The sequence below is a fragment of the Ips typographus genome, linkage group LG9 (assembly GCF_016097725.1).
Source record: "Ips typographus isolate SLU linkage group LG9, UJ_Ityp_2.0, whole genome shotgun sequence".
Lineage (NCBI taxonomy): Eukaryota > Metazoa > Arthropoda > Insecta > Coleoptera > Curculionidae > Ips > Ips typographus.
Window position 1 is genome coordinate 6504065 of NC_138430.1, and position 23981 is coordinate 6528045.

The 23981-nt window shown below is 34.3% G+C and overlaps 6 protein-coding genes across 9 annotated transcripts; 3 read left to right on the forward strand and 3 right to left on the reverse strand.

The window, feature by feature from the left end:
- The first annotated feature begins 767 nt into the window (after positions 1–767).
- Positions 768–2086, forward strand: LOC145733978 (uncharacterized). The gene is made up of 6 exons (XM_081987026.1): positions 768–927; positions 988–1102; positions 1165–1374; positions 1442–1544; positions 1598–1819; positions 1876–2086. Exons 1-6 carry the CDS (start codon positions 921–923, stop codon positions 1996–1998), a joined length of 780 nt encoding a protein of 259 aa, XP_081843152.1. The 5' UTR covers positions 768–920; the 3' UTR covers positions 1999–2086.
- LOC145733976 (uncharacterized) lies at positions 2008–3470 on the reverse strand. The gene is made up of 6 exons (XM_081987024.1): positions 3314–3470; positions 3141–3255; positions 2723–2941; positions 2555–2666; positions 2280–2498; positions 2008–2222 (listed from the first exon to the last, which is right to left on the reverse strand). The coding sequence occupies exons 1-6, from the start codon at positions 3393–3395 to the stop codon at positions 2067–2069; spliced, it is 903 nt and encodes a 300-aa protein (XP_081843150.1). The 5' UTR covers positions 3396–3470; the 3' UTR covers positions 2008–2066.
- Positions 3471–4236: 766 nt separating this feature from the next.
- Positions 4237–9716, forward strand: LOC145733941 (ATP-binding cassette sub-family C member 4-like). Its single transcript, XM_081986977.1, has 19 exons — positions 4237–4397; positions 4551–4799; positions 4862–5066; positions 5130–5355; positions 5410–5742; positions 5798–6066; positions 6121–6319; positions 6370–6626; positions 6685–6849; positions 6909–7102; positions 7156–7573; positions 7631–7781; positions 7841–7947; positions 8003–8126; positions 8180–8359; positions 8419–8546; positions 8599–8844; positions 8898–9058; positions 9110–9716. The coding sequence occupies exons 1-19, from the start codon at positions 4324–4326 to the stop codon at positions 9378–9380; spliced, it is 3957 nt and encodes a 1318-aa protein (XP_081843103.1). The 5' UTR covers positions 4237–4323; the 3' UTR covers positions 9381–9716.
- Icmt (isoprenylcysteine carboxylmethyltransferase ste14) lies at positions 9460–10980 on the reverse strand. The gene is made up of 5 exons (XM_081987025.1): positions 10557–10980; positions 10233–10494; positions 10069–10178; positions 9910–10017; positions 9460–9856 (listed from the first exon to the last, which is right to left on the reverse strand). Exons 1-5 carry the CDS (start codon positions 10764–10766, stop codon positions 9680–9682), a joined length of 867 nt encoding a protein of 288 aa, XP_081843151.1. The 5' UTR covers positions 10767–10980; the 3' UTR covers positions 9460–9679.
- Positions 10981–11130: 150 nt separating this feature from the next.
- Positions 11131–13659, forward strand: LOC145733961 (uncharacterized). Of its 4 annotated transcripts, none has more exons than XM_081987003.1 (3): positions 11131–11392; positions 11520–11834; positions 12277–13659. In XM_081987003.1, exon 3 carries the CDS (start codon positions 12277–12279, stop codon positions 13567–13569), a length of 1293 nt encoding a protein of 430 aa, XP_081843129.1. In that variant the 5' UTR covers positions 11131–11392; positions 11520–11834; the 3' UTR covers positions 13570–13659. The 4 variants fall into 4 exon arrangements, with proteins under 4 accessions (XP_081843129.1, XP_081843130.1, XP_081843131.1 ...); XM_081987004.1 differs by having other exon boundaries at positions 11643–11834; XM_081987005.1 differs by having other exon boundaries at positions 11683–11834.
- A 518-nt stretch (positions 13660–14177) lies between these two features.
- Positions 14178–20072, reverse strand: LOC145733982 (uncharacterized). The gene is made up of 5 exons (XM_081987030.1): positions 19854–20072; positions 15429–15530; positions 15161–15365; positions 14907–15102; positions 14178–14623 (listed from the first exon to the last, which is right to left on the reverse strand). The coding sequence occupies exons 2-5, from the start codon at positions 15520–15522 to the stop codon at positions 14465–14467; spliced, it is 654 nt and encodes a 217-aa protein (XP_081843156.1). The 5' UTR covers positions 15523–15530; positions 19854–20072; the 3' UTR covers positions 14178–14464.
- Between the last annotated feature and the right edge of the window lie 3909 nt (positions 20073–23981).

Below are 23981 nucleotides of genomic sequence, written 5' to 3' on the forward strand. Positions count from 1 at the left end.
AGTGCAATTCGGAAAAAATCACTAATTAAATTCAGAACATTGAAAGGCAATTCCATAAAATACATTATCTATGGATAAAATTACCAAACCTGAAACTCCATGGCACTTTAATAAATCAATATACTTAATAACCAATAAATGTTATGAAAAAAATAACACAATTTAGGTTAAAAATTGAACTGAATTGAAACTCTCTGAATTGCAGTTAACAATTTCTGAATTGCAATTAACTATTCTAAATTACCCTTGACTCATTCTAAATTTCAAATGACTATTCTGAATTACAGTTAGAAATGGTGTAGTGATGTTTGAGTTTAGATTAAAAAAATCTCTGTGTACGTTGTGAAGAGAGAGAGAGCTATTGAAAACCAATGCCTTGGACAAGGAAAAAGTTAAACCTTTGTGACCTGCAACAGTCTAGGGGAGAGGATGTGACGTAATTTGACAGTAGGTCACAAAGGTATTCAGATATTTGGTAAAGTGGGCATGTGACCAACCGTCGAATGATGTCGTATCTGTTCCGGAAATCTTCATTAGGAAATTTCTCTAAAGTTATGGGAATTTTCTTAAAAACTGAGAGTCACTCTTATTTAGTCACCCCTGTACATACAGTTGTGTTGTATTTGATTGTTTCTTAATTTAAAAAAAAAATCTGTAAAATATCTAATCAATATTATATCTTGCAGGCAATAGATATTGTGCAAAGGATTTAAGAATAATGAATTAACTAAAGTTTTAAAAACAATTCAATCATACAAAATAACTGAAAATGTCACTACATTCGTCTTAATTACTTAAAAATTAATCCGATAAATCTACAGCTTCTTTAAAGATTATAGTGCGTTCAAAAATTTTATCATTGAGTCAGAATACGTTTTGCAGTCTTCACATCAGTTTAGTCAGTTTAGTGTTATATCAAAATGTTATGTAAGTAACCGATTAGGTATAATAAATAAGGGCTAAATTATTTGTTTAATTATGTTGCAGCCTCTATTTTAATTTGGGCTGATGTGCTTCAGTTTTTATTTCGACTACAAGCATCACCTGAATATACTATTTGGGAAACTAAGACTTTGGAGTTTAACAATGCTTCGGAGGTGTTGTAAGTTTGAAATTAAGTACAATTAGTAAATGGCACTAAAAACTTGTATTGTTATGTTGTAGAGGATATTTTGAACTAGACGATGCTAAAATATCCGTCAAAATGGAATACTATGATGCGTTTACTTTGACTTCAGTTGACGAGACGACTGATGGTAATTACAGGGCGTGCGTTAACGATATTACGTTTGACGACTTCAATTTTACTTTTAACTACGTGGCTGACATGGTCATACAAGATTATTTACCTATATACGGTGAAGGATCATACAGGTAACAGGATTAAGGGCAGTGAATCAAGGTGAATCAATCAATTTCATCGACCTTTATCAATTTCTAGTGCACGACTGGCAAACCTAACCACGACGTTCTGTTGGGTTTTGGCCTCATCAGGCAATGAAATCCTTGATTTTGATATATCCGTAAAATTCCATCACTTACCGGTAACTCATTCAAAATTGAAAATACCCTCCAAACCTGTAAATCAAACTTTCAGGTTACGTTAACGGGATTTTATAGAAATAGCGAGTTAGACCCTATTTTGGAGTCTATCCTGACAAATGCCAAGTATCTGTTATCCATGTGGATGAACTATCAACCAGACTGCGCCACCACTTGTGTTTTGAATCCAATTTTTTTGCATTTAACCAATTATTTTATCTACGACATTGATAATGGGTTTAATTTCCCCACTGAAGATTGTGCTTGCCTAACATCAGTGAGTAACAAATCCTGAATGTTTTTTTGTTGGAAACGTGAATGGTGATATTGTAGGGATTTGCAAAAATCTTCTTGCAAGAGGTTTCATCAAGGAATTCTACATCATTGAGACATCATTTCGATTATTTATTTGAAGATGAGTGGATTCGTTGGGTGGATAATCTGATTGCTGTATAAACTGCGTCAAAAGTGAGAAAACCATTTAATGATATACTGTTGACAGCAGCTTTATAAATTATAAAAAATTATAGATTTAATCGTTCAATTTCCTCATTTAAATAATCGACAGCAATATCAGCATAACGAAGTAAATTATCTGTAGCAACGTACTCCAACAGTTGTTCTGGTCTGCTCTGTAGCAACGTTTGCACTAAAGTGTTCTGTGATGGTGAACAGATTGACTGAAAATAGTATTAATTAAAAAAAAAACGTGAAAACAAGTATACTAGTTTAACTACCGTGCAACTTTCCTGAATAAACGTAGAATTTAGATTTAAACTAGCCGTTTTGTCAATAATAAGTTGGCTAGCAATGTTTTGTAAAATTTTGGACAGTATGCAGGACATACAGTCGATTTCCAGGTCCCAGATTACCACAAACAAATCGATAAAGCCGGTGATAATTTCTGACAAAAGATTGCTGAATTCAGGGTTTCTCCAAAATCCATTCACATGGAACTGTAACGTAAACGACCAAGTTAAAATACATTCAAAGCTGTTTTTTTGGTACTTACGGTTGCTCTACTAAGAGTAGGTATGATCACAAGATTATTCAAAAAGTCAGTATTATTCTGGTCGTATGAAATAGTGACATTTGCGATCAGTCCAAATGAGTAAAAAGTGAATCTAAAAGAAAAACTCAGAAATATACACAATCTAAATAGTAAAAGGTGCAATACTACTTGAAACTTCCACTGCCATATAGAGGAACGGTTTGCACCAAAACCATATCCACATCATATTGTTCCATTTGCACTCCAATCTCATTGTTTACACTCAAATTTAATCCTAATGTGATTAGTGAGGCGTTTTTGTCCACATTCAGAGTGAGAAAGTCACGGGTAGTGTCCATACCATCCAAACCAATTAAGTATAAATTGGTGTAATTTAACACACCTTCCCTAAAATATAATTTTATAAGAAAATATTGCAAAATTTATATAAATCTCGACAAAGTGAGTAGTTTGTGATGAGACTGACTAATGAGGAAATTTTAGTGTCGTCACTATCAAAGATTACAAAATACCAGCTGTGGAATTTCGGACATTTTGGTGAACTAACCTTAACCACTACAACCTAGATATTAATTATTAAACTTACAGTAAGGTGTCATCAAAAACAGGAGAACTACCTCCCTCCACTATAGTAACATTTCCCAAGTATTTCTGGAAACCACTGTTTTGCAAGTACTTAACCACCACCGGAAACACAGTTTCTTGAATAGACAAAAAAACACATGAAATAAATAATTAAATCGTATAACATTTACTTACCTAAAGCGTCAATATCGTTGTCCGAAATTGCATTTGTCCTGATCACTGTACAGGCTAACAGTAATAAAACAGAAAATTTCATTTTTTTACCTTTAAAACTAAACTACTACTGTCTAAGCATATTACTGAACACATGAACTTCCATAAATAAGTGTTGTTGTATGTATTTCTCAAGAGCTCTTTATCTCAAAAATTCAGGTGTTTTCTAGTACCTATTCATACTCCTATAATTTTATATCTACATTGATACAAAGTACTTAAAACTTTCTACATAAGTTAGTGCTTAAAACGGTACTATTATATGGCTACAAGATGGTGAAGCAGTAAGTTTAGTTTCTCAATTTAATGAGAAACTTCTGATTTTTAACTGCATGGAAAAATGCTAGAACATGATTTTCTTTGGTCATAATTTTTGAGAGACGTTATTTTTGTGCGTTTGGCAAAAATCACATTAGCAACATACTTAAATAATAAAAACAAAACTACAAAAATAATAATTAAAATCACTACTTGACCATAAAACTCATTATGAAAGAATTTATTCTGATAATATCTTTAAGAAAATGTTTTATTAAAGATTTAGCACAGACGTGCATGAGTGGCAGTTTTCCTTTTTTTAATCCCTTTAATTCTAGTTGAAAACACAAGCGTACATGTTAATATATGGTTCGAGAGTTTTTTTATACCGTAATTATACTAACTTAGCTATAACTCAGGTGCCTTTAACTTTTTGTTCAGGGTTAATCCTTGAATAGGATATTACATTTTTAAGGCTCGAAACATTATGATAAATACAAAAATTAAGTTTAGTAGGCGACACTGTCTTACTAAACAATTGAGCACCTTATTTACCTTTTAGTACCTTCTAAAAGTCGCAATCTTAACAATTCTTTGTTTGCAATAGGATCAGTGTTTAATTACCGGTAAGGTAATATAAAGAGTGTTTGATTATCTAAACAGTCAACTTTTTGTTCATTTAAGTAAGGGTGGTGTTTTGTGTCGCATTTACAATGGACGGAGCATTTAAGCTAAAAAAAGATAATCCAGGACAAAAAGCCAATTTTCTGTCCAAACTATTTTTCATGTAAGCTGAATTTTTTTGACTACTAAATTTGGTATGTTTACTCAACCATTGTGATATAGGCTTGACGTTGTTTATTAAGAACACAATACTCTTGAGTAACATTTTATGTAATAGTTAAATAAATTGGGTTAATGTTGTTGAAAAAAATTCTAGTTGGACTATACCACTATTTCGTCTGGGAACAAAGCGAAAAATCCAACTTTCAGACTTGTACAAGTCCAGACCGGTGGATAAATCCGAATTTCTGGGAGATAAACTCCAAAAATACTGGGAAAAAGAATTGATCCAAATTAAAGGAAAACCTTACAAAAAACCCAGTTTACTGAGAGCGTTATTCAAAACTTTTATCTGGGATTATTTGCTATGCGGCCTGTATTTATTTTTGCAGTATGTTGCTCTAAGGTAGGAAATAGTAGATTTGTAATATGTTTGATTATGCTCAAAATTTGTATTTACCGAATAAGATCTCCCCAACCATTGGTGTTGGCATGGTTGGTCAAAGAATTCGAACCCGGCAGTGTGGGCGATCAAGTTGCAATATACACATGGGCTACTGTTCTGGTTCTGATCTCTTTGGGCACAGTATTTCTGATGCACCACGCCAATTTTGGTGGAATGGCCGCAGGTATGAGGGTTCGTATAGCCGTTTCCTCATTAATCTATCGAAAGGTCAGTACTAAAAACACTTCATGTAACATCAGGAAAAATACTACAAAATTGACACTCTCGTAGATTATGAAATTAAACAGAAGATCACAAGGAGAGACAGCTGCTGGACGTATCATAAACATCCTGTCCAACGATGTCCAAAGGTTTGAACAAGTCACGGTTGTACTGCATTTCGTATGGATCTTACCCTTACAAATCGTTCTTGTATCGTACTTTATGTATACTATAGTTGGAGTGTATTGTTTCGTTGGAATTGGATCCATGATCATTATAACCATTCCTTTACAAAGTATGTTATTATCCAATTAACAATTATACAAAAAAAAACGATTATTTTCTGCAGCTTATTTCGGTAAAGTAACCTCCTACTTGAGGTTGCAAGTGGCCCAAAGATGTGACGTAAGAGTGAAACACATGAATGAAGTCATTAATGGAATGCAAGTAATCAAAATGTACGCCTGGGAAAAACCGATAGAGAAACTCATCGTATTTTTAAGAGCTAGAGAAATCAAAGCGTTAATTAAATCCTCTTACCTGAGGGGATTTTATGCCAGTTGCTCAGTTTTTGTGGAGAGATTAACACTCTTTCTAACTGTGGTGGTATACAGTTTGATGGGTTTGAGAATTTCAGCCGATATAGTGTTCTCCCTAGCTCAATTCTTCAATATTTTACAATGTAACCACTCTGTAAACACACCTAAAACTTTATGAGTATAGTTTGGAAATTGTAGTGGCCATGGCTATAATCTACCCTTTGGCTGTTAGTATGAGCGCGGAATCTTGGGTAGCCATTAAAAGGCTTGAAGAAGTTTTAGTACTAGATGAAAAAGAGGAAAGTAAAGTAGAAAAAGCTGTAGACAAAGGAGTTAAAGTCCACAAAGTTACAGCTGCCTGGTTGCCAGATATTCCAATATTGAAAAACATTAATTTTGAGGTTCCGCGAGGAAAGTTGTGCGCGGTGATTGGTCCAGTGGGTGCGGGAAAATCATCCATATTACAGGTATTTAAAATTATGCTTAAAAATAACAATGTTAAAATGTTGGTTATTTGAAAGCTCCTGCTTGGAGAATTGCCTCCAACACAAGGTCAAGTCCAACTTGGGGGTAGCCTATCGTATTCAGCTCAGGAACCTTGGTTGTTTGCTGCATCTGTAAGAAAGAATATTCTTTTCGGAAAACCTTACGATAGCGTACTTTATAAGAGAGTCGCTCATGTTTGTGCTTTGGAAAAAGATTTTGAACAGTTTCCTTATGGTAATCTTATGATTAATCCAAAACAATAGTCAACACTGTAATATTTTCAGGAGACAGAACCTTAGTAGGTGAACGAGGAGTATCACTAAGTGGAGGTCAAAGGGCCAGAATTAACCTAGCCAGAGCCATTTACAGACAGGCCGATATTTACCTTCTGGATGATCCGTTGTCAGCAGTAGACACTCATGTAGGAAAACACTTGTTTGAAAAATGCATTGTTAATCACTTGAGCGGTAAAACACGCATTTTGGTCACTCATCAATTGCAATATCTTAAAAAAGCTGATATTATTATCGTTCTGAATGAGGTCAGTATAATTGTTACATTTTAAGTTTTAATGATTTAAAACAGGATTGATTTAAAAGGGTAAAGTGGAAGCTCTTGGAACTTTTGATGAATTAATTAACAGTGACCTGGATTTTACCAAACTATTGGCAGCAGCTGATGAAACTCAAGAAGACGAGGAAGAGGTACAGCGTTCAGCCATTCAAGAAGCTAAAATCAAGTTAAACCGCAAGTTATCCACAATTGTAAATTAAATTTATGTTACACTGCAAATTTACCATAAGTGAGAAATTATTATTTGTAGAGCAATGCAGAGTCCCTGTTAGAGCAAACAATCAAAGATGATGAGAATCAAGAAACAGTAAACTACGAAGGAAGCACCCCTCTAAAAGACTATTTCAAATCAGTTGGAAATTGGTGTTTCTTCACATTTGTCTTAATCCTCTTCATTTTATCCATGTTAGCCTGCACGGCCAATGATTACTGGGTGGCTTTCTGGTAATGTTCAGCCACTATATACTATCAAAATCTTCCTTTAAGCGCAATTCTAGGACTAACCAAGAAGACATCCGTTACGAGGCTGCTCTGAACTATACCAGAATCTCAGCATACCTTAATGAACCTTTGACTCGGACGTTGGCATCAAAAATGATCACAGCAGATCAGATTTTCGATGAAATTGAGTCAAACGGAGTGGTTTACAGGATATTTAAGACCCAAGTGTCCATCTACATCTACATGGCGCTGATTTTATGTACGATTTTCTTTACGGTGTCTAGGGCAATGTTCTTTTATAAATTGGCAATGAAAGCATCCAAAAACATTCACAAGAAGATGTTTCATTGTTTGTTAGAAGCTCCAATGAGGTTCTTCGACACTAACTCGAGTGGGCGAGTCTTGAACCGTTTTAGTAAAGATATGGGAGCAATCGATGAGATTTTGCCTAGGGTGTTAATGGATGCTATTACGGTGAGTCTGGTCTTTTAAATGCTTGAAGAAAAAATTCAGTTTGGTTGATTTTTCCAGATCTTATTGGTTATGGCCGGTATCCTGATCAACGTAGCTATTTCCAACTACTACATGATCATCGCAATGTTAGTATTAGGATATGCATTCATGAAGCTCAGAAAATGGTACATTGCTAGTGCCAAAGACATCAAACATTTGGAAGGAATTGGTAATGGCCCCCGTCAGCTTTCAATGATTTTTTTAAGCAAATTTTCAAATTGGTTTCAGCAAAATCTCCTGTTTTCTCTCATATTACGTCTTCAATATCCGGACTGACTACTATAAGAGCTTCCGGAGCTGAACAGGCCTTGATCAAAGAATTTGATGAGCACCAAGTAAAAAGTTTTCTCATTTACTTGTTCCAATAAAGTGCTTTAATGTGATTTCTAGAACGTCCATACCTCTGCAAACTTCTTCACCATAATGTGTATGGTGTCTTTCGGTTTGTGGCTGGATTTGGTCAGTGTGGTTTTCATTGCAGCGGTCACTTTTGGTTTTGTTATAAGCCTTCAATGTAAGTCAGTCGATGTGTCATTGTAATTTTGGATAGTAAGTGGGAAATTACAGTTGGAAACATGTCCAATGGAAGTTTAATGGGTTTGGCCATATCACAGTCTTTGATTCTGACTGGAATGGTTCAGTATGGTATGCGACAAACTGCAGAAGTGATAACACAACTGACTAGCGTGGAAAGGGTGATGCAATATACTAAACTGGATAAGGAAGGACCATTTAACACTCCAAAAGGTTCTTGAATTCCCTATAAATACATGAAGCAAGAGAATAATTCCGTAAGAACTTTGTAGGCCAACTCCCTAAAGAGCCATTTCCGAAAAATGGTGTTATAGAATTCAGAAATATGTCGCTAATTTATGTACGAGGGGAACCTCCAGTTCTAAAGAATCTCAATTTTAAAGTAGAAGCAGGAGAAAAGGTTATACATTAACAAAAATACCCTAAACTCTCTTTAAGCGTATAGTGTTTAGATTGGAATAGTTGGACGTACAGGAGCTGGAAAATCATCTCTAATCTGGGCATTGTTCAACTTGGCCCCCATTGAAGGTCACATTCTAATCGACGACGTTGATACAAAAAGTTTAGGTCTCAGCGACCTGCGCAAACGGATATCCATAATCCCTCAAGAGCCTGTACTTTTCAGTGGCACTTTGAGGTACAATCTGGATCCATTCAACGAGTTTGAGGACAAAACATTATGGAGTGTTTTAGAAGAGGTGGCATTCGCCTAAAAATCGTTATGCATTATTGTTATAGTTGTTTCATTTAGGTGGAACTTAAGGACTTTGCCACCACTTTGGATGCTCAAGTTTCAGAAGGAGGAAGCAATTTCAGCGTGGGTCAAAGACAGTTAGTGTGTTTGGCCAGAGCTTTACTAAGAAATAACAAAATTCTAGTCCTTGACGAAGCCACAGCCAACGTGGATGCCAGGTCTCAATCAAATACTAAACCTAAAAGGTTTCCTTAAAAACTAAATTTTAGGACGGACGGTTTAATTCAAACTACTATAAGGAAAAAATTTAAACAATGCACAGTATTGACTATAGCGCATCGTTTAAACACGATAATGGATTCTGATAAGGTGCTAGTGATGGGTTCCGGAGAGGTGCTGGAGTTTGACCATCCCCACGTTCTTTTGCAACGTTTCGAAGGGCATTTCAAAGAAATGGTGCTGCAAACTGGTGCTTCGATGGTCGATCAATTAAAAAGTGTAGCGCAAGAAGCTTGGACCATGCGCGAAAAGTCTAGCTGAGTGTTTGATGAAAAACGCGTAATTAGCTATTGATACTGAGGTCATAGGTAAAAGTTATTAACTTAAATAAAAAGCAATATTTTATTAATATTATTTATGTACAGAAAACAAATAATAATGGCGGATGCGCCCAATTGGTATACTGGCCAATAGGTGTCAATACTAAACATTATTTTTCAGACCTGAGTTAAAGTTTTATTAACTCATTTAAATAAATATTAGTAAGGATAAAACACAACATACACACTCACAACTTAATATTCTATGTACAAAACTAATTTAATTATTATTGTAATCAATTAAAGCTCATACCCCTGAATAAAAGGTAGTCCAGTACCCACTTTTTTCTGATAGTTGATATAGTCCTGACCAAAAAAGTTCAACAATGTAATTTCCTCTATAAATATACGACTTTTAAAAAACATCCAGGAAACCACTGCATAAGCTGGAATACACAATGGATTCACCAACAGTATCTGCATTAAAATTAAACATAAAAAGTGAAAAGTTTAAACCAGTTTGTACCAACCTGAGTGCCAATAGCCCAATAAAACCACCCCACATAACTGGGATGACGAAATAAGGAATAAACTCCTGTAGTGACCAGTGTATGTCCCTTTGCTTTATGTGATTGCACCTAAATTTAAAATTAGGAAAAAACCAGTTTTGCAATAACATTACCACTTACCAAGTGGTGAAAATTACGCCCAGCTGTTAGTATTGCAGCTTTTCTTAAGAACTCCCCTGCAAGACAAATCAGCAAACCCAAACAGGATACATAAAAATGCTTCTTTAAACCTGCAATAACCCTGTTAACAAACATAACTTTGTCAAACTACCATCTTAACATACCAGGAAAATAATAAGCTTCAACAAAAAACTCAACCCAAGAAATAACAGCTGCAATAATGTACTGAGGACTGTGATTCAATACAAATGAATCTGTGCTCACTTGTGTGGGCTGTACAATTCCAATACAAATAAATTCAGAGAAATGGAAAAAACTCATCACCATCATATAAGGGCCAAACACTGTGTAGGAATCAGGTGCAAAAATAGTAACTTGAATTCCAATTATAAATAACAATCCTAATATACTAGACCTGAAACTAATCTGGAATAAAAAGTTATTAGGTACATTTTTTGCATTGTCAGTCTAGTTATGAGTTTACTTACATCAGCAAACTCCAAATTTTGAAAAATCCAACAACCCAGTAAAATCACAACCTGAAGTGTTACAAATATTGAAACAGAGTGTGCTACACTTTGAGTTAATGCATTGTTTATAGAATAGTAGTTGTAATTGGGAATAAACAATGTTACTACTTGGAAGAGTAAGTAAAAGGCAAAATTGGCTGCGGCCCACCATACCTGTGGTATCACCATTTTATCTGATTTTATTGAAAGTTTATAATTAATAAGGTAAAAACCTTTCCTGTCCTAACATTATTATTATTATTATTACACGATTAATTTTTTACATTTAGTTTTACTCTAACAAACTGTTAAAGGTTTATTATTGATACTTTTTTAATTTACTACTGGTTTTGTTTACTATTAAATATTTTACATCCACACCCACTACCCGCACTAAATTGACCTAACCTAATAATTTCAAATTTGACAGAATTTAATCTAACCTAGCAGCCTCTCACGTGATCACTCAAGGATAGTAGAAGAGGCAGTCAGGTGAGCTAATTCACTCTCACTAATAAAAATTGTATTCCCGGTGACAAGACAAACTTCAACAATTATACATAAACAATAAAAATCACTTTACTTATTTATTTATCAGTTTATTACTTTAGTTATTACTAATTTAAAATTGTAATAAGTGACTCAACAAAGTAATTAAAAATAGCGTGTTTTGTGGAATTAAGAAATCCACTACAACTACAAAACACAAGAGTGACAGAACAATCAGGCCAGATCCCATGTTTATCTTGGAATGCCACTCAATAAATAAAAATTTAAAATAGACAATAATTATTGGATGATTGGTAATAAACAAGGTAGGGTTCTTTGCTTTTATCTTATCTAAATTAAATAAAGTCGGCATCCCATCAATTTCCTATTATTTTTTCAATTGTAATGAAGAAGTGATCAGAGGTGGTCATACTGTATAAAGGTTATTTTCAGACTGAACCTCATATTTAGTTTTAAATAGCCACCCAAACCTTTAAGATCACTATATCAAAGTTCTCTACAACAGTTTTTAATTGCTCAATCCTAATTGGGTTTAATTGACTCAAAAACCAACAGACAAAACAAACTGATTTTGTTTTGACCTTGGCTTTGATAGTCACTCAGTTCAAGGATGTTTGATCTACTACCACAAACCTGTACACCTTAATTAATTATGCTGGTGGGTACAGCGTCTCAACATCTAAACAGTCGATTTGCACATCTGCAGAACTAACAATATTAGTGCTTGATCTATAATTCAGAGTAAAGGTAAGTGTTATTCATTTTTAACTAAAGTTTCTGTTATATAAGAAGTGAATTTAACATTCAAAATTTGCTAAAATATTACAAGACAGTTGAGAATTGGTTACTGTTCAATTTTCTGATAGATAAATGTCATTTAGATATGAACTCTATACACTCACAGTAGTCATTTTGAGTAAATAAAACACTGCAGTAAATCACACATTTTGTAGGTCGGTGTAACTGAAATTTATAAATATTATTCATATTGTGCAATGTGCTGCTTTATGCATATTTGTTTAAATAAAAATTAAATTCCATCTATAGAATTTGAAAGAAGTACATTTGTATATTGTTTATCACTGATTTAGGCAGCAAACAAGCAAACTTCCCTTATTAGTCTTAAAACTGTATTAATTACATTGTACTGTGCACTTCTATAAATAATCAACTAATTATCTTGTTGTAGATGAACTCATCAAGACTGAGCCTCAACAGCAGACAAGAACGGTTGCTGGCGTGCTTCCGCGATGAAAAGTTTGTGGATTGCACCTTCAAATTTGGGGATCGCGAAATCAAAGCCCATAAAGTAATCCTGGCCTGCAGCAGCCAAGTATTTGAAAAAATGTTTTACGGCAATTTAGCTTCCAGCGAAATCACCCTGGGTGATATCAAAATGGAAGAGTTTAGTCAAATGCTTGAGTTCATTTACACTGACAGTATTATGTTTACCTCAATTCTCAATGCTTGGTCCCTGTTCTATATTGCTAAAAAGTATCTGCTGGATGATCTGGTGGACGTGTGTGTTGACTATATCTCCGAAAATCTGACTATGAGCAATTTAGTGCTGAGTTATGAGTACTCAGAGTTATATAGTTTGGGTAAAGTAAAAGAGCAGTGTTTCAGAGATATGGTAGATGGAGTGAGTGGAGTTTTTGTTAGTGACTATCACATGAAACCTTCCACATTAAGGGCGCTTCTCAAAGAGGATTTGGTCATTACTAGAATCGATCTCATTTGCAAGATTATTCAGTGGGGAATTACAGAGTGTGAGTTCAGAAACACAGCCACAGTACCTGAGAATGTAATTACAGTACTCAAAGAGGAAGATCTGTTAAAGCACATTAACAAAAAGTGGTTACTTGAGTTATCCTGCGAGTATTGTAATGACGTTTTAATTATGTGTAATTGCGTTGATGAGCTTCTGCATGAAACGTTAACTTATCTAAGCAGTGAAATGGATTGGGATGATGAACCACCACCAGAGAGATTTGTCAAGTTGGTCCCTTTCATCTGCAAGTCCAGAAAAATCTACAAAATTGCACGGCGGATAGACTTGCAGAATTCAGAGGAATTTCTTTCAAGTGTGTCAGTAAACACAGAAATGGTTGTGTCGGGTATGTTTTTGTGTACCGAAATGAACTGTTCTCCAAGTTCAGAGGAAGAGTACAAAGGTTGTATAGTAATCCGGTTTTGTGAACAATATTCGGACAGAGACATCGTAAAACCAACCATAATGAATAACATTTTCCCATACAACTCTCAAGTGTTCATTCCGTTACGGTTCGCTGTCACTTTGATGCCGAACAAAATTTACGACATACGAATCTCTTACAAAAACTTTTTCTCTGAAAATCGATCCAGCATTGTGTGCAGTTACATGGACGACGAGCTGGTCGATAAGGAACGCGGATACTCAAAAATGTATTTTTACGATTTTAGTGGCACGTTAATTAAAGGTGTGGCCTATTATCCACTCTGATGAGATTTTGTGTTATTTAATTTAGGAGAGTAACACAGCTCCAGGCTGTGATCTAACATTTATGTTTATTTTAATATAGAATGTTGTACACACGGTGTTTTACTTTATTGTTTCATAACTAAAATTTCACTCATTGTATTTACCAAATATTAGTTTATCACTTAGCTCTTAGCATATTGGTCAGGAATTTATCAGTCATTTTGTTGACACGTGTTCAATAATGAATTGATTAAGAACAAAAGTGTCCTTTGTTGTATTGTGATAAATGATTTTCATATGAACTGTTAATATAGTTTAATACTTGTTCAACAAACCCCTTCTCTTCTGATACAAATGTTAATTTTAAATATTTATTACTTACTTGTAATTTGTTTGAATTCTTTTCGTAAAAATAGTCTATATTTATTTAATAAACACTTTATGACAAAAGGTTGGTATTTCAAGGACTTAGTATTCTATTATTACAGATTAGAATGTTTAATATTATTCCTTTTGAAAGTTTGTTACGCTTGATGAGGTTTACACGGTAATTACTGCTCGTCCTAATCAATTACACTTATCCACAGTCATTCTAGATGTAAAGATTTAATAAAATGAAACAACTGCAATTCTTGGAAATATAAATAGCGTTTATTAATACCAAAAAATCTAAATCTTAAACATATACATCATACAACTACTTGATAGTGTAGAAAAGAATGAAAAGCAATATTCACAAGCGAGAAAAAGGAAAGACTGAAAGCGATAGTAAAGAAGTTTTACACCACTGTAGATAAACCTTTGATTTCTAAATACTTTTTGCCTTTGGTCGTGTGTAATTACAACCAAATGTTTCTAAAACTGATAAGGTACTAATTTTGGTCAAATCTTAGTTTGGTGTTTTGAAAAAAAAAACTTATAGACGAATTCCTGGATTCCTGGAGGCCACAAAGTTCAACAGTTCTTCGCTGTCTTCGCATACGAATGGTTTGAGATGGTGGCAAGCCACGTCGTGCCATTTGGTGCCGTCATTGTAGAAGTTGTTCAAAATTGCCAAGCAAGATTCGTCATTTCCCTGAAAATGGATTAGTTTATCAGGTTTGAATGGCTATAAATTGGTTTTCACGTTTTTATAACCCGCCATATTGTTAAATTTCTGGTATTTTGGCGTGAATCAATAAATTAAGAGATTTTCGACTGTTTACGTAAATGGAGGTTGAAAACCATAAATTTCTTAGTTATTAAGTTGCCAAATAGTGCAATGACAAAATAGTGCAACGACACTTGCTACTTTTTAAAGCGTATTTATAATTACGAATATATACTGAATAATTTTATGCCACATAATCATAAATTACCTGTGCTGCTTCTCTGTTATCAGGTTGAGGTTGACCGTATCCTCCAGTAAGACTCCAGTCTCCAGAACCTCTTTGAGTGGTTGGTCCAATTTTGGCACCGGAACCGCTCCAGAACCATCCGTTAATGTTAGGGGGTTGCAGATCTGGGCGATCGCAACCGGCAAAGTTACATTTCCTACCTGACGTCCAAATATATCTGGGAACAATCATTATTATTACAAATTTGCATAAGGTATAAGTACTTGAGTCATTACCTGACATTTCCTCGAATGATCCGCTGTTTGACAAATTCATTCTCTTGAGGTGTTTCGAGGGAGACGGCGTCCATACAATGCCTTCTGCAGATGTTCCTAGCGTCCAACCAATCCACTTCCAGGTTCCTGGTTGGAGAATGTTCCCAACTGAAGAAGTAGGAGTGTGTTACCCCTCTAGCGTCTCTGTAAGTTGCGTGACGTACCCCTGAAAGTCACCATGGGGATTGGAAATAGTTTTAATAGTCCACTTTGACGTTCTTGTACTTACGGTTGGCGCAGCTCCGAGGATCTGGAAGGGCCAATCGTCTTTGGGCTAGAATGACAGTGGCCCCCATAAGGAGGAGCGCTATGTGTTTGATCATTTTAGCTACTGAAACAATATATTACTCTTAGAATGGTTGGTGCGGACTTATTCTTTGTTCGCACTGTATCCGATCTTGTTGGATTCTAGATCGGCATTTTCTCATTTACTGATGATAATGATGAAGAAGGTCTGCACCTGTGCGAAGACCGGATAAAGCGGCGAGAATAATATACTAATCGACCGCGAAAAACATTGTCGGGGTCAGGTGGTGACCCAGTTGACGTGATCGGTGTCAGCCTTTTGGAGACCAGCCGGAATGCCGGCCACTGATAATGGGTGTGCCGGATGTAATGATGATGGTGATGGCTTTGTTTTTAATTACATCAACTAATGCAGGTAAAAATTCACAACTATTGTGTCATGCCACACTTAAGCCATTTAGATTGATTGTCTGGAGTAATCCTTTTTTAAATTCTATTGCATTCAATGAACGATCAATTTATTAATAGTTGTGATCAATTGGCTAATAAATGTAAACGTGTATAAGCTAGGGATTAGCTCTATTAAAACGTAATAGAAAATTTTATAGAGATTTGAGTGGTTTCAAACAAACTTTTGCTGTGTTGAGGGTGAGGGAAGCTTATTTTGGGCCTAAGACTGCATGGGAACACAACAATTTAAAATAATGGAAAGTTTTTATTGAAATTCCTTCTGTAAAAGAATCACAGCATCATTTTATGCTAATAATCCTATAATCGGTAAGACGATCGATTGTGCTGCATAGAGAAGAAAAAACTGGTTTCACCGCATTCGGTATAACTTTCTCACAGCGCAAATAAAAATTGCGGTAGGTATTTAAATAATGTTCGAACCTCATCGTTAACAACGCGACAAAACAAAAGAGTGAAAACGATCCTAATATTGGGTTCTTTGCGGTGCAGATAGTTGTCACGTTTTTACCATACAAACGAAAAACAGTAATGATCACTATAGTTTCTGTTATGTTCAATATGGCATTTCTTGGAGAGAAGAGAGATCTCATGACCTTCAGTTTCACTTTCTTTAACCCCGGAAATTAACAGTAATTTTTCCGTAGAGTATTGCTTATTACGTGTCACGTTTCAATTTATCAAAACACCGCAAATTATCGATTTCCTATCCACATTAACAACGATTATGTACTATCCATAATAAATCTGTACAGTGTGTCTGTGACGCTGAAAGTTACTAAATATGAAATTTTTTAGTTTTGCTAGTGTCTCTAGGAAGGGTTTTCAATGTAGTTGTAAATATAGTTTAAAGATAAATTTGTTGAAAACAAGCAAGAGTTTTAACATTTCCCTAGAGATTTCTCTGTATAGAAAACAATCAAACGATTGAGTAACCTGATCGTGTATTATGTTAAAAACTTGTTTTGTACTTGATTAATCGTGCGAAAAAAACCGGAAACGATTCAATTTCAATTATTGTTCGAGCTTTCATCGCTTCTCACGGGCTGAACAAAAACGGGCAAAGTAATTCAACAGTGCAATTTAGTCATTTAATTTATGCAATTTTTTGCAGTCAAAAATTCAAACTAATCGACTAGGAAAAATGCTTCTACCTTCACCAAGGAATTGGGTACCAATACGAAAATTATCTAGATTAGCGGGTCATCAGTGCCAAGGCCATTTTACGAACCAGAATACTTTTACCCATCACACACACGCATGAGTTGCTAATATGTAAAATCAATTAGCCCCAAAAATGGTACAGTTTTGATTTTTTTTTTTTGAAATGACTTAACCGAAAACTTTCACCCACACTGTATTCAAGTAAAAGAGATTGTTTTCCGTCCATGGCAGAGCACAAATGGTCATCACAATAGTGAAAATGTTTGAAAAACATGGCATTACCAGATTTGTTTAATTACCTCGATTCAATGTTAATTAAAGATAGTTTAGTAAAAGCGAGAGTGTCTTCTTCAGTGACATTATTGAAATGTTCTTTATTTGGACTTTTTTGTTTTGTTATAAATCGTGTTGAGAAAGTTGTAAAACCACACTAAATTAAGTTTAAAGTACGAATTAATGTATCAGTTGTGATTGGTCTGAAATTTACGCAAATGCAATGTGAACATTCACAGTCTATGAATGCATGTCGACATTATTATTATACAAATTAATGTGATTTTTACTCATCTCTGCCATCCGACGACATAAAAAACCAAATTGTTATGGTCGAACATAACCCGGATCTTTTCTTTACAACCTTCCATTAATTTTACCCATCATGACAGTTGGTATATAGTTTTTTTTTTATATACTCATGATGAGTTTAATGGTTTCTTTTTTCTTCGCACCGTCTCGTAGATCAAAAAGGTAATGCAACCTTAATAAAAGCAATTTAAGCAGAAACATGTAATTTGGATGTTTCAATTTTTTGTAAGAGTGAAAATATAATTATTGTCCTTGCTAGTAGTAAATTACACATATTTTCCAAACAAATTGCGTTTTGTGTGTGTAAACACATAATAATGCTCTCGCTTAATTATTTTACACGGTTTGTTGCAGATTGCATTAGGATTGCACTAACATTTCAACATCCACTCTTCAAAGAGCTACTTTAAGTTGCCAAAGATTTACTCTTCGTTAATTATTTACCTGGCATTTTCTCTCTTTGTGCACCGGTGGGAAAATGCTAAAATGTTAAGTGATCTTCAAATAATCATCAAAATTAAGATTCTTCAATAAGTCACTGGGAATTAGTGCGATTGGTACTGTGATGTATAATTTCAACATAATGAAGGCACCCACATGGGTTACTGACGCAATTTTTGCAATATAGTTGGGTAATTTTATGATTAGTTTTTCATGTTGCACAGATCAGGGTGGTCACACTATAAATAAAAAATATTATATTCTTTATAACTAGGGTGAGTTAGTAACATTTTGTGCACCAGTTGAAGAATTGACACTCACTGACTTGGCAACATTTTTTTCCTCCTGGAATGAGGAACTCCTGGAATGTCTGCTTTAACCTTCAAGTGAAATTTCACTTTGTTTTACCAGGGCAAAATTTAAAATTTCTTTTTTTACGTTGGTGTACGCTTGTAGAATTTATAATTGTATTGGTTCCTGTTTGTTTTTTTAAACAGACTCATTAAAAAATTCAATTGAGCAACGTATGCTTTTTTATAATACTGCTAGAATGATATTAATTACGCACAAATTATAGTCTTAAGGTCGCTGGTAATTTATTAATTACGCTCTTATCTGACTTGAAGCAGTCTTGCAATGCATTTGCTGCTGAAGAGGTCAGCAACAAGTTTTATTGAGTAATCAAGTCACGAGATTAATTCGTCAAGGTTCTGGCTTGTCTTCGTCTGACCCTCAAACTGTTTTTTCTTGTCATTTTTTGTTTTTTCCGTCCAAATGGGCAATGAACTATTACTAGTGTGCTACATTCATAATTAATTATTTAATGGTTTTTACACAGCCATTACAAATTGTTTGTACTGTCATATTTGCAATTTATGCAACAAATTAGTGGGAAGAGGTCGTTTTAATTGTTGCACTCGCAAAACATTATAACACCGAGTGATTATCCACTAATTGAGCGTGTGAATGATGATTCTAAAGTGTTTGATGGTAGTATTCGTGGTTTGTGATGAAAAAAACACAAAGGGTTGTGAAACTCAACTTTGAAGGTCTGACTGACAGAGAAATTGATCTCAGTTATAATATAATTTATAAAAGTCGCCATATTTCAATGACTATTAATTTTCTAAGGTCTAACAGCCCTTCAAGAGATGGTGGAGTTTTGAGACACTTTGTATAGGGTATAGAGTACCCCAAAAATAGTATTTCGCTAAGTAAAAAAGTAAGTCAAAACAAAGCACGAAGATTGGTTCTAGCTAATTTTACCTATTATTCTCTAGACTTTCTTTCCCTGTATGTTAAACAAAACCATTATGAAACTGTGAATTTTTCTTCATCTTTCGACCTTATTGTAATTATATGGGCATATAAGAAGAAACATTGTGCAATGTTTTCTTTATTATCCTAGTACAGACTATATATTCATCTTGCTTCACGTTTCTTACCTGGCTGGGTAAAAATTACTATAATCAGCTTCAATTGCCAATTTTTCAACGGTAAAAGAGCAAAAGCCATTTGTAAAAGTTCACCATTTTAACCTGATATAACGCATTCAATTTAAATAATGTGAAAACTAGTTGTACATTTACGTAACATAGATGCATTTATAACACCGTGTTGCATATTAAAATTCCAGGATGATCTTAGTTAGTTTAATTAATTTTAACTAATCAGAGATCTAGTTTGATCAATGTACTTACTCTTGATTTGAATTACAGAGACCAAAACAAAAATGAAGAAGACGACTTACCTTAATTAAACGGACAAAACACGGTCACAGGCATGCACACCTGAAAAAACTGCGGGCCCGCTCTTCTGCCCACGGTATATAGCCGGCCTACATCCCCACAATCTCGGAATTGGCCTAGATCGGGCACCTGTATAGTCGTCGTTGATGATGGACTCCCTCCTCCAAGTTCTTCTCGTTTGTTTTCTTCTTCCTTCGAAGATGATGCGCCGAGGTGCCGGTGACCGGCGTACGCTCCGTCACATTCGACGGCTTTTAATATAAATTTTTATCGTATGGTAAGCAGATTCGTTCACTCATTAATTTTTGTCATAGTCAATACTCACGAAGACGGAATTAAACACAATAAAACCACTTATAAGAACGGACATCCTCTTAGAGAGGCAACTCAAGTAATCAAGGCTAAGATCATAAATTATTAATATAAATTGTGGTGACCATCATAATTACATGAAAAGTGCAATATGGTCAAATTCATATGTGCAACAAAATAGCCGCAGGCAATCCACTGAAACAAGTTATTAGAGACTATACTGTGTAGGTGTATTATGAATATTAATTATCTTCCTTGATTCTTTCGTTTGAAGTGAAAATTGAGTGCTGATCAAACTTCAAGATAAAGCTCATGATGTTATGGTGGAAGCACTTTAAAAAAAATAATTTACAATGGGTTTTTAATTATTGTTTTACGCATATGCACAGAAGTTTGTTGCGATAATTTTACTTATAGTCTTTTAACGGCAATTTCGTGTATTTGCATAACTTATTAAGAATAACATAGGAGAGAGGTATTTGTTCCGTTGTGCGGACGCACATTTTTTCGGTTTAGAAAATTTGAAAATATTCAGGACACTTTTTTTTGAGTCTATTCGAACACGGGGATTTGAATAACATTTACCACCAAAATGGGGTTTTAGCGCTCCAAATAATTTCATTACATAACACACATTTATCATTTCCCAGCACTTTCAGATAAAAATCAGGAACAATGGTATTGTCTACCTGTGTATAATGATTTCGATGACGTTGGTCGAAGAATGCGGCAGGCGTTTCACTTAAACAAATTTCGATCATTTTAATTGTATGCAACTGGTATATACGTGCCATTGACAATCATTATTAATCGGTCGGCGAAATTTTGTCAGTCAGTTTCAATGATACGGCCGTTAACCCTTTTTTAAGTCATTTTTCATGCGCCATTTTTTGCACTATACACGGTGGTCCAGTTTTAAGTGTATGTTAAGTTGACTTTCTGAAAAACGTTTCCTCCAAAGATACAGTCCTCCAAATTTCAATTTAAAAAATCGTTTTATAGTGTAAAACTGAGCATTCAAGACTTGTGAGAGTCCAAATTTGTACAGAATAGTCTACAAACTTGCTATTTACTCGTACTACTAGAAATAGTCTTATAATTCGTTTTCTCAGACTGCCATTCTGGTCGAGTGTTTTAAATTGGATTTTAAGAACTAAAAACAGTCCGGAATTCAAGGCAAAGATTGTATTGTGCATGAAACTCATTTTTTACTGCTAAAAATAATCTAAAAGTTGACATTTAAGGCTGACTAACTGACTTTACTAGGACTAAAAAGAGTCCAAAGGTCTATTTTCAGGACTTTAATTGGTGTACAACTCAATTTTCTGGACTGGAACAAGTCTAGAAGTAACTTGTTATAAAAATCAGTTCTCAAGACTAATATTGCATTTGGTACCAAATTTTTTTTTCTTTTATTAGTGAAGAAACTTGGCCTTTGGAAATAGTCTTAAACTTGATTTTTCAGTCTTAAAAAGCACTAAAAACAGTCTGAATTTCTTAGAGATGCTACAATTTATTGCACCTATGAGTGTAGAGGTCAATTTAATAGTGAAGAAACTCGAAATGTTATTTTCTAGACTATGGACAGTGTAGAAACTGGCCTGATAAGTCAAAAACTTTGCAAAGACAGTCTTGAAACTCGATTTGAGGCACTGAAAACAGCCTTAAAGCACTAAAAACTAGTCTCTCTCTAGTCTAGAAGTCGATTTAATAGTAACAAAGCTTGGAATGACATTTTAAGTCTATGGAGAATGTAAACATTGTTTTTTAAGTTTGCTATGTCCATAACTTGGTGAAGATAGTCTTGAAACTCGATTTCCAAGCTGAAAGCAGTTTTGAAGCACTAAAAATAGTCCAGAATTCTAAGTAATAAGCAGGAAAAGTTAGTTTTCAAGACAATTTTCATGTCAATGTCCTGTATCTAAGATTATTTTCAAGACTAAAATATTGAAACTTCAAATTATGAAAACTTACTTCAAATGCAAATTTTAAGCTTCTGATGTCACTTTTCATAAGTTCAGAGTCACTATTTGGTGTTCAAGTCAATTTTTAAGGTTTAAATGTATGAATTTGTAGTCAAAAATTCTGGAAAAAGTAGTTTTTTATGTCTACAAGTAAATTTTCAATATTAAAGTCTCTCGATTTGTATGAAAGTCAATTTTTAAAACTAAAGTCTTTCAGTTTGTCTTGGTGAAAATTAATCATTTTAAACCAATTTATTTCTTTTTAATTTGAATTATCATGCCATTGTATAGTGTGGTGTGGTTATAGAAAGCGAATAGTGTGTTGGTTGTAGTTTTTAAATCCGAAAAAAAAACCGAATATTAATCACTCGGTTAACCATAAGGTTTAAAAATGTGTTAAAAATTAACTAGCGTGAAAAACGCAGCATGCTTGGCTGCTTGAATTAATTTTTCTATTTTGAAACGGTAATCTCAATAAACTATTTGCTTTTGCTATTTTATCTGGAAGTGTTGGATTATCAAACATGACTCAACCCAATATCGCCAACAAAATATGGTTGTTCACCTCTAAAATATCAATTGATTAACGAAGCAATTGCAATTTGCAGTGTCAAACAGTCTACGAAGGCTGGACATTCACTTTTGGACGACAAAATAAGAGAAGCAAACTAAATCGTCCTAACCTTGTGTCTGTGTTTGGCACCATCATCGATTACCTCTTGTGGAGGTGGTGTGATGTGTACTGTTTGTTCCGTTTAAGATGATCAAATTGGGTTGCACGGGACAGCAAATTGAATTTTTATGGCGTAGCACTTTGATGTAAAATGCTAATTGGGATGTGCTGAAATTACCTTTTATGTACCTCAATGCTGAGGATGTCTGGTTTCTAGTACAATGCCAGTGAGAGGTAATGAAAAAAAGAACGTGATTCGGACAGTTCTAATTAATAGGTACACTCTGTAATTTGCCTGTTGTTAAATCGTTCAAAGATCGTGAGACATCATCTAAAACAGATGATCCGAATAAATAATGCAATACGGCGATCGTAACGTATTTTTAATAATTTACTCGATTCGCAAAAGCAAACTGGTATTACAACAAAGATTTGTGATTGTATATGAACATAGATGCGTGACAAAATATGTCTTTCTTATATAGATTAAATATAATTTTGCAACAACTTGCTAGAAAATATATTTCTAAAGGTGTTGGTATGGGAAAAACAAGCAATTTTTGGGGTGAATGTGTACGTAGTCTGAAGATGCCAGACTGTAAGGCCAAAATGTTGCTTCATACACACACCATCAGGAAAGGCTGTAAAGTTACGAAAACTATAAGCTGTAAATAGTTCTTATTTCAATACTGTAACTATCACTTTCACCAATATTTTCCGGTTCAATATTCACTTTTACACTGTTTAAAGACATTTTTGGAGATAAAAATATAACTTTCTCAGTTACACACCAAGGAAATAATTAAATTTGAAACTTTTTCAAATTCACCTGACAACGCTCCCTGTTTCCTGTGGACTGTGATAAAAAGAAAATTTGTAAAAAATTCTCTTGTCGATTAATATCTTCAATTGTATGATAATAGCAAACTTATTTGCTGGTTAATTTATGAAGGATGGTTTTAAAAAATTACTCATTCAACAAGGTGTGTTATAGCCGGAAAGCAAATATTCATGTGTACATTACTGTACACCCCACACACATTACGTATTTACAAATACTCGCATTACCCACTTATGCTGAATAGAAAGCGACATTTGTCTGTACCCGGTCCATTAAAATTAGATGAAAATTTCTTTTTCGCCATTGTCGCTTAAATGAAAATGAAACCTCGCCTTCGCCT

Coding starts and splice junctions, on each gene's coding strand:
- LOC145733978 (XM_081987026.1), top strand. Junction 1,103..1,164: donor AACAATGCTTCGGAGGTGTT/GTAAGTTTGAAA, acceptor GTTATGTTGTAG/AGGATATTTTGAACTAGACG. Junction 1,545..1,597: donor TAAAATTCCATCACTTACCG/GTAACTCATTCA, acceptor TCAAACTTTCAG/GTTACGTTAACGGGATTTTA.
- LOC145733982 (XM_081987030.1), bottom strand. CDS start 15,522: ATGATCAAACACATAGCGCTCCTCCTTATGGGGGCCACTGTCATTCTA. Junction 15,103..15,160: donor ATCATTCGAGGAAATGTCAG/GTAATGACTCAA, acceptor GATTGTTCCCAG/ATATATTTGGACGTCAGGTA. Junction 14,624..14,906: donor ATAACAGAGAAGCAGCACAG/GTAATTTATGAT, acceptor ATCCATTTTCAG/GGAAATGACGAATCTTGCTT.
- Icmt (XM_081987025.1), bottom strand. CDS start 10,766: ATGGTGATACCACAGGTATGGTGGGCCGCAGCCAATTTTGCCTTTTAC. Junction 10,495..10,556: donor AAAATTTGGAGTTTGCTGAT/GTAAGTAAACTC, acceptor TTTTTATTCCAG/ATTAGTTTCAGGTCTAGTAT. Junction 9,857..9,909: donor ATTGGGCTATTGGCACTCAG/GTTGGTACAAAC, acceptor ATTTTAATGCAG/ATACTGTTGGTGAATCCATT.
- LOC145733961 (XM_081987003.1), top strand. CDS start 12,277: ATGAACTCATCAAGACTGAGCCTCAACAGCAGACAAGAACGGTTGCTG.
- LOC145733976 (XM_081987024.1), bottom strand. CDS start 3,395: ATGAAATTTTCTGTTTTATTACTGTTAGCCTGTACAGTGATCAGGACA. Junction 3,256..3,313: donor CAACGATATTGACGCTTTAG/GTAAGTAAATGT, acceptor TGTCTATTCAAG/AAACTGTGTTTCCGGTGGTG. Junction 2,942..3,140: donor GTTTTTGATGACACCTTACT/GTAAGTTTAATA, acceptor ATTATATTTTAG/GGAAGGTGTGTTAAATTACA.
- LOC145733941 (XM_081986977.1), top strand. CDS start 4,324: ATGGACGGAGCATTTAAGCTAAAAAAAGATAATCCAGGACAAAAAGCC. Junction 8,127..8,179: donor TTTTGTTATAAGCCTTCAAT/GTAAGTCAGTCG, acceptor GGGAAATTACAG/TTGGAAACATGTCCAATGGA. Junction 8,845..8,897: donor TATGGAGTGTTTTAGAAGAG/GTGGCATTCGCC, acceptor TGTTTCATTTAG/GTGGAACTTAAGGACTTTGC.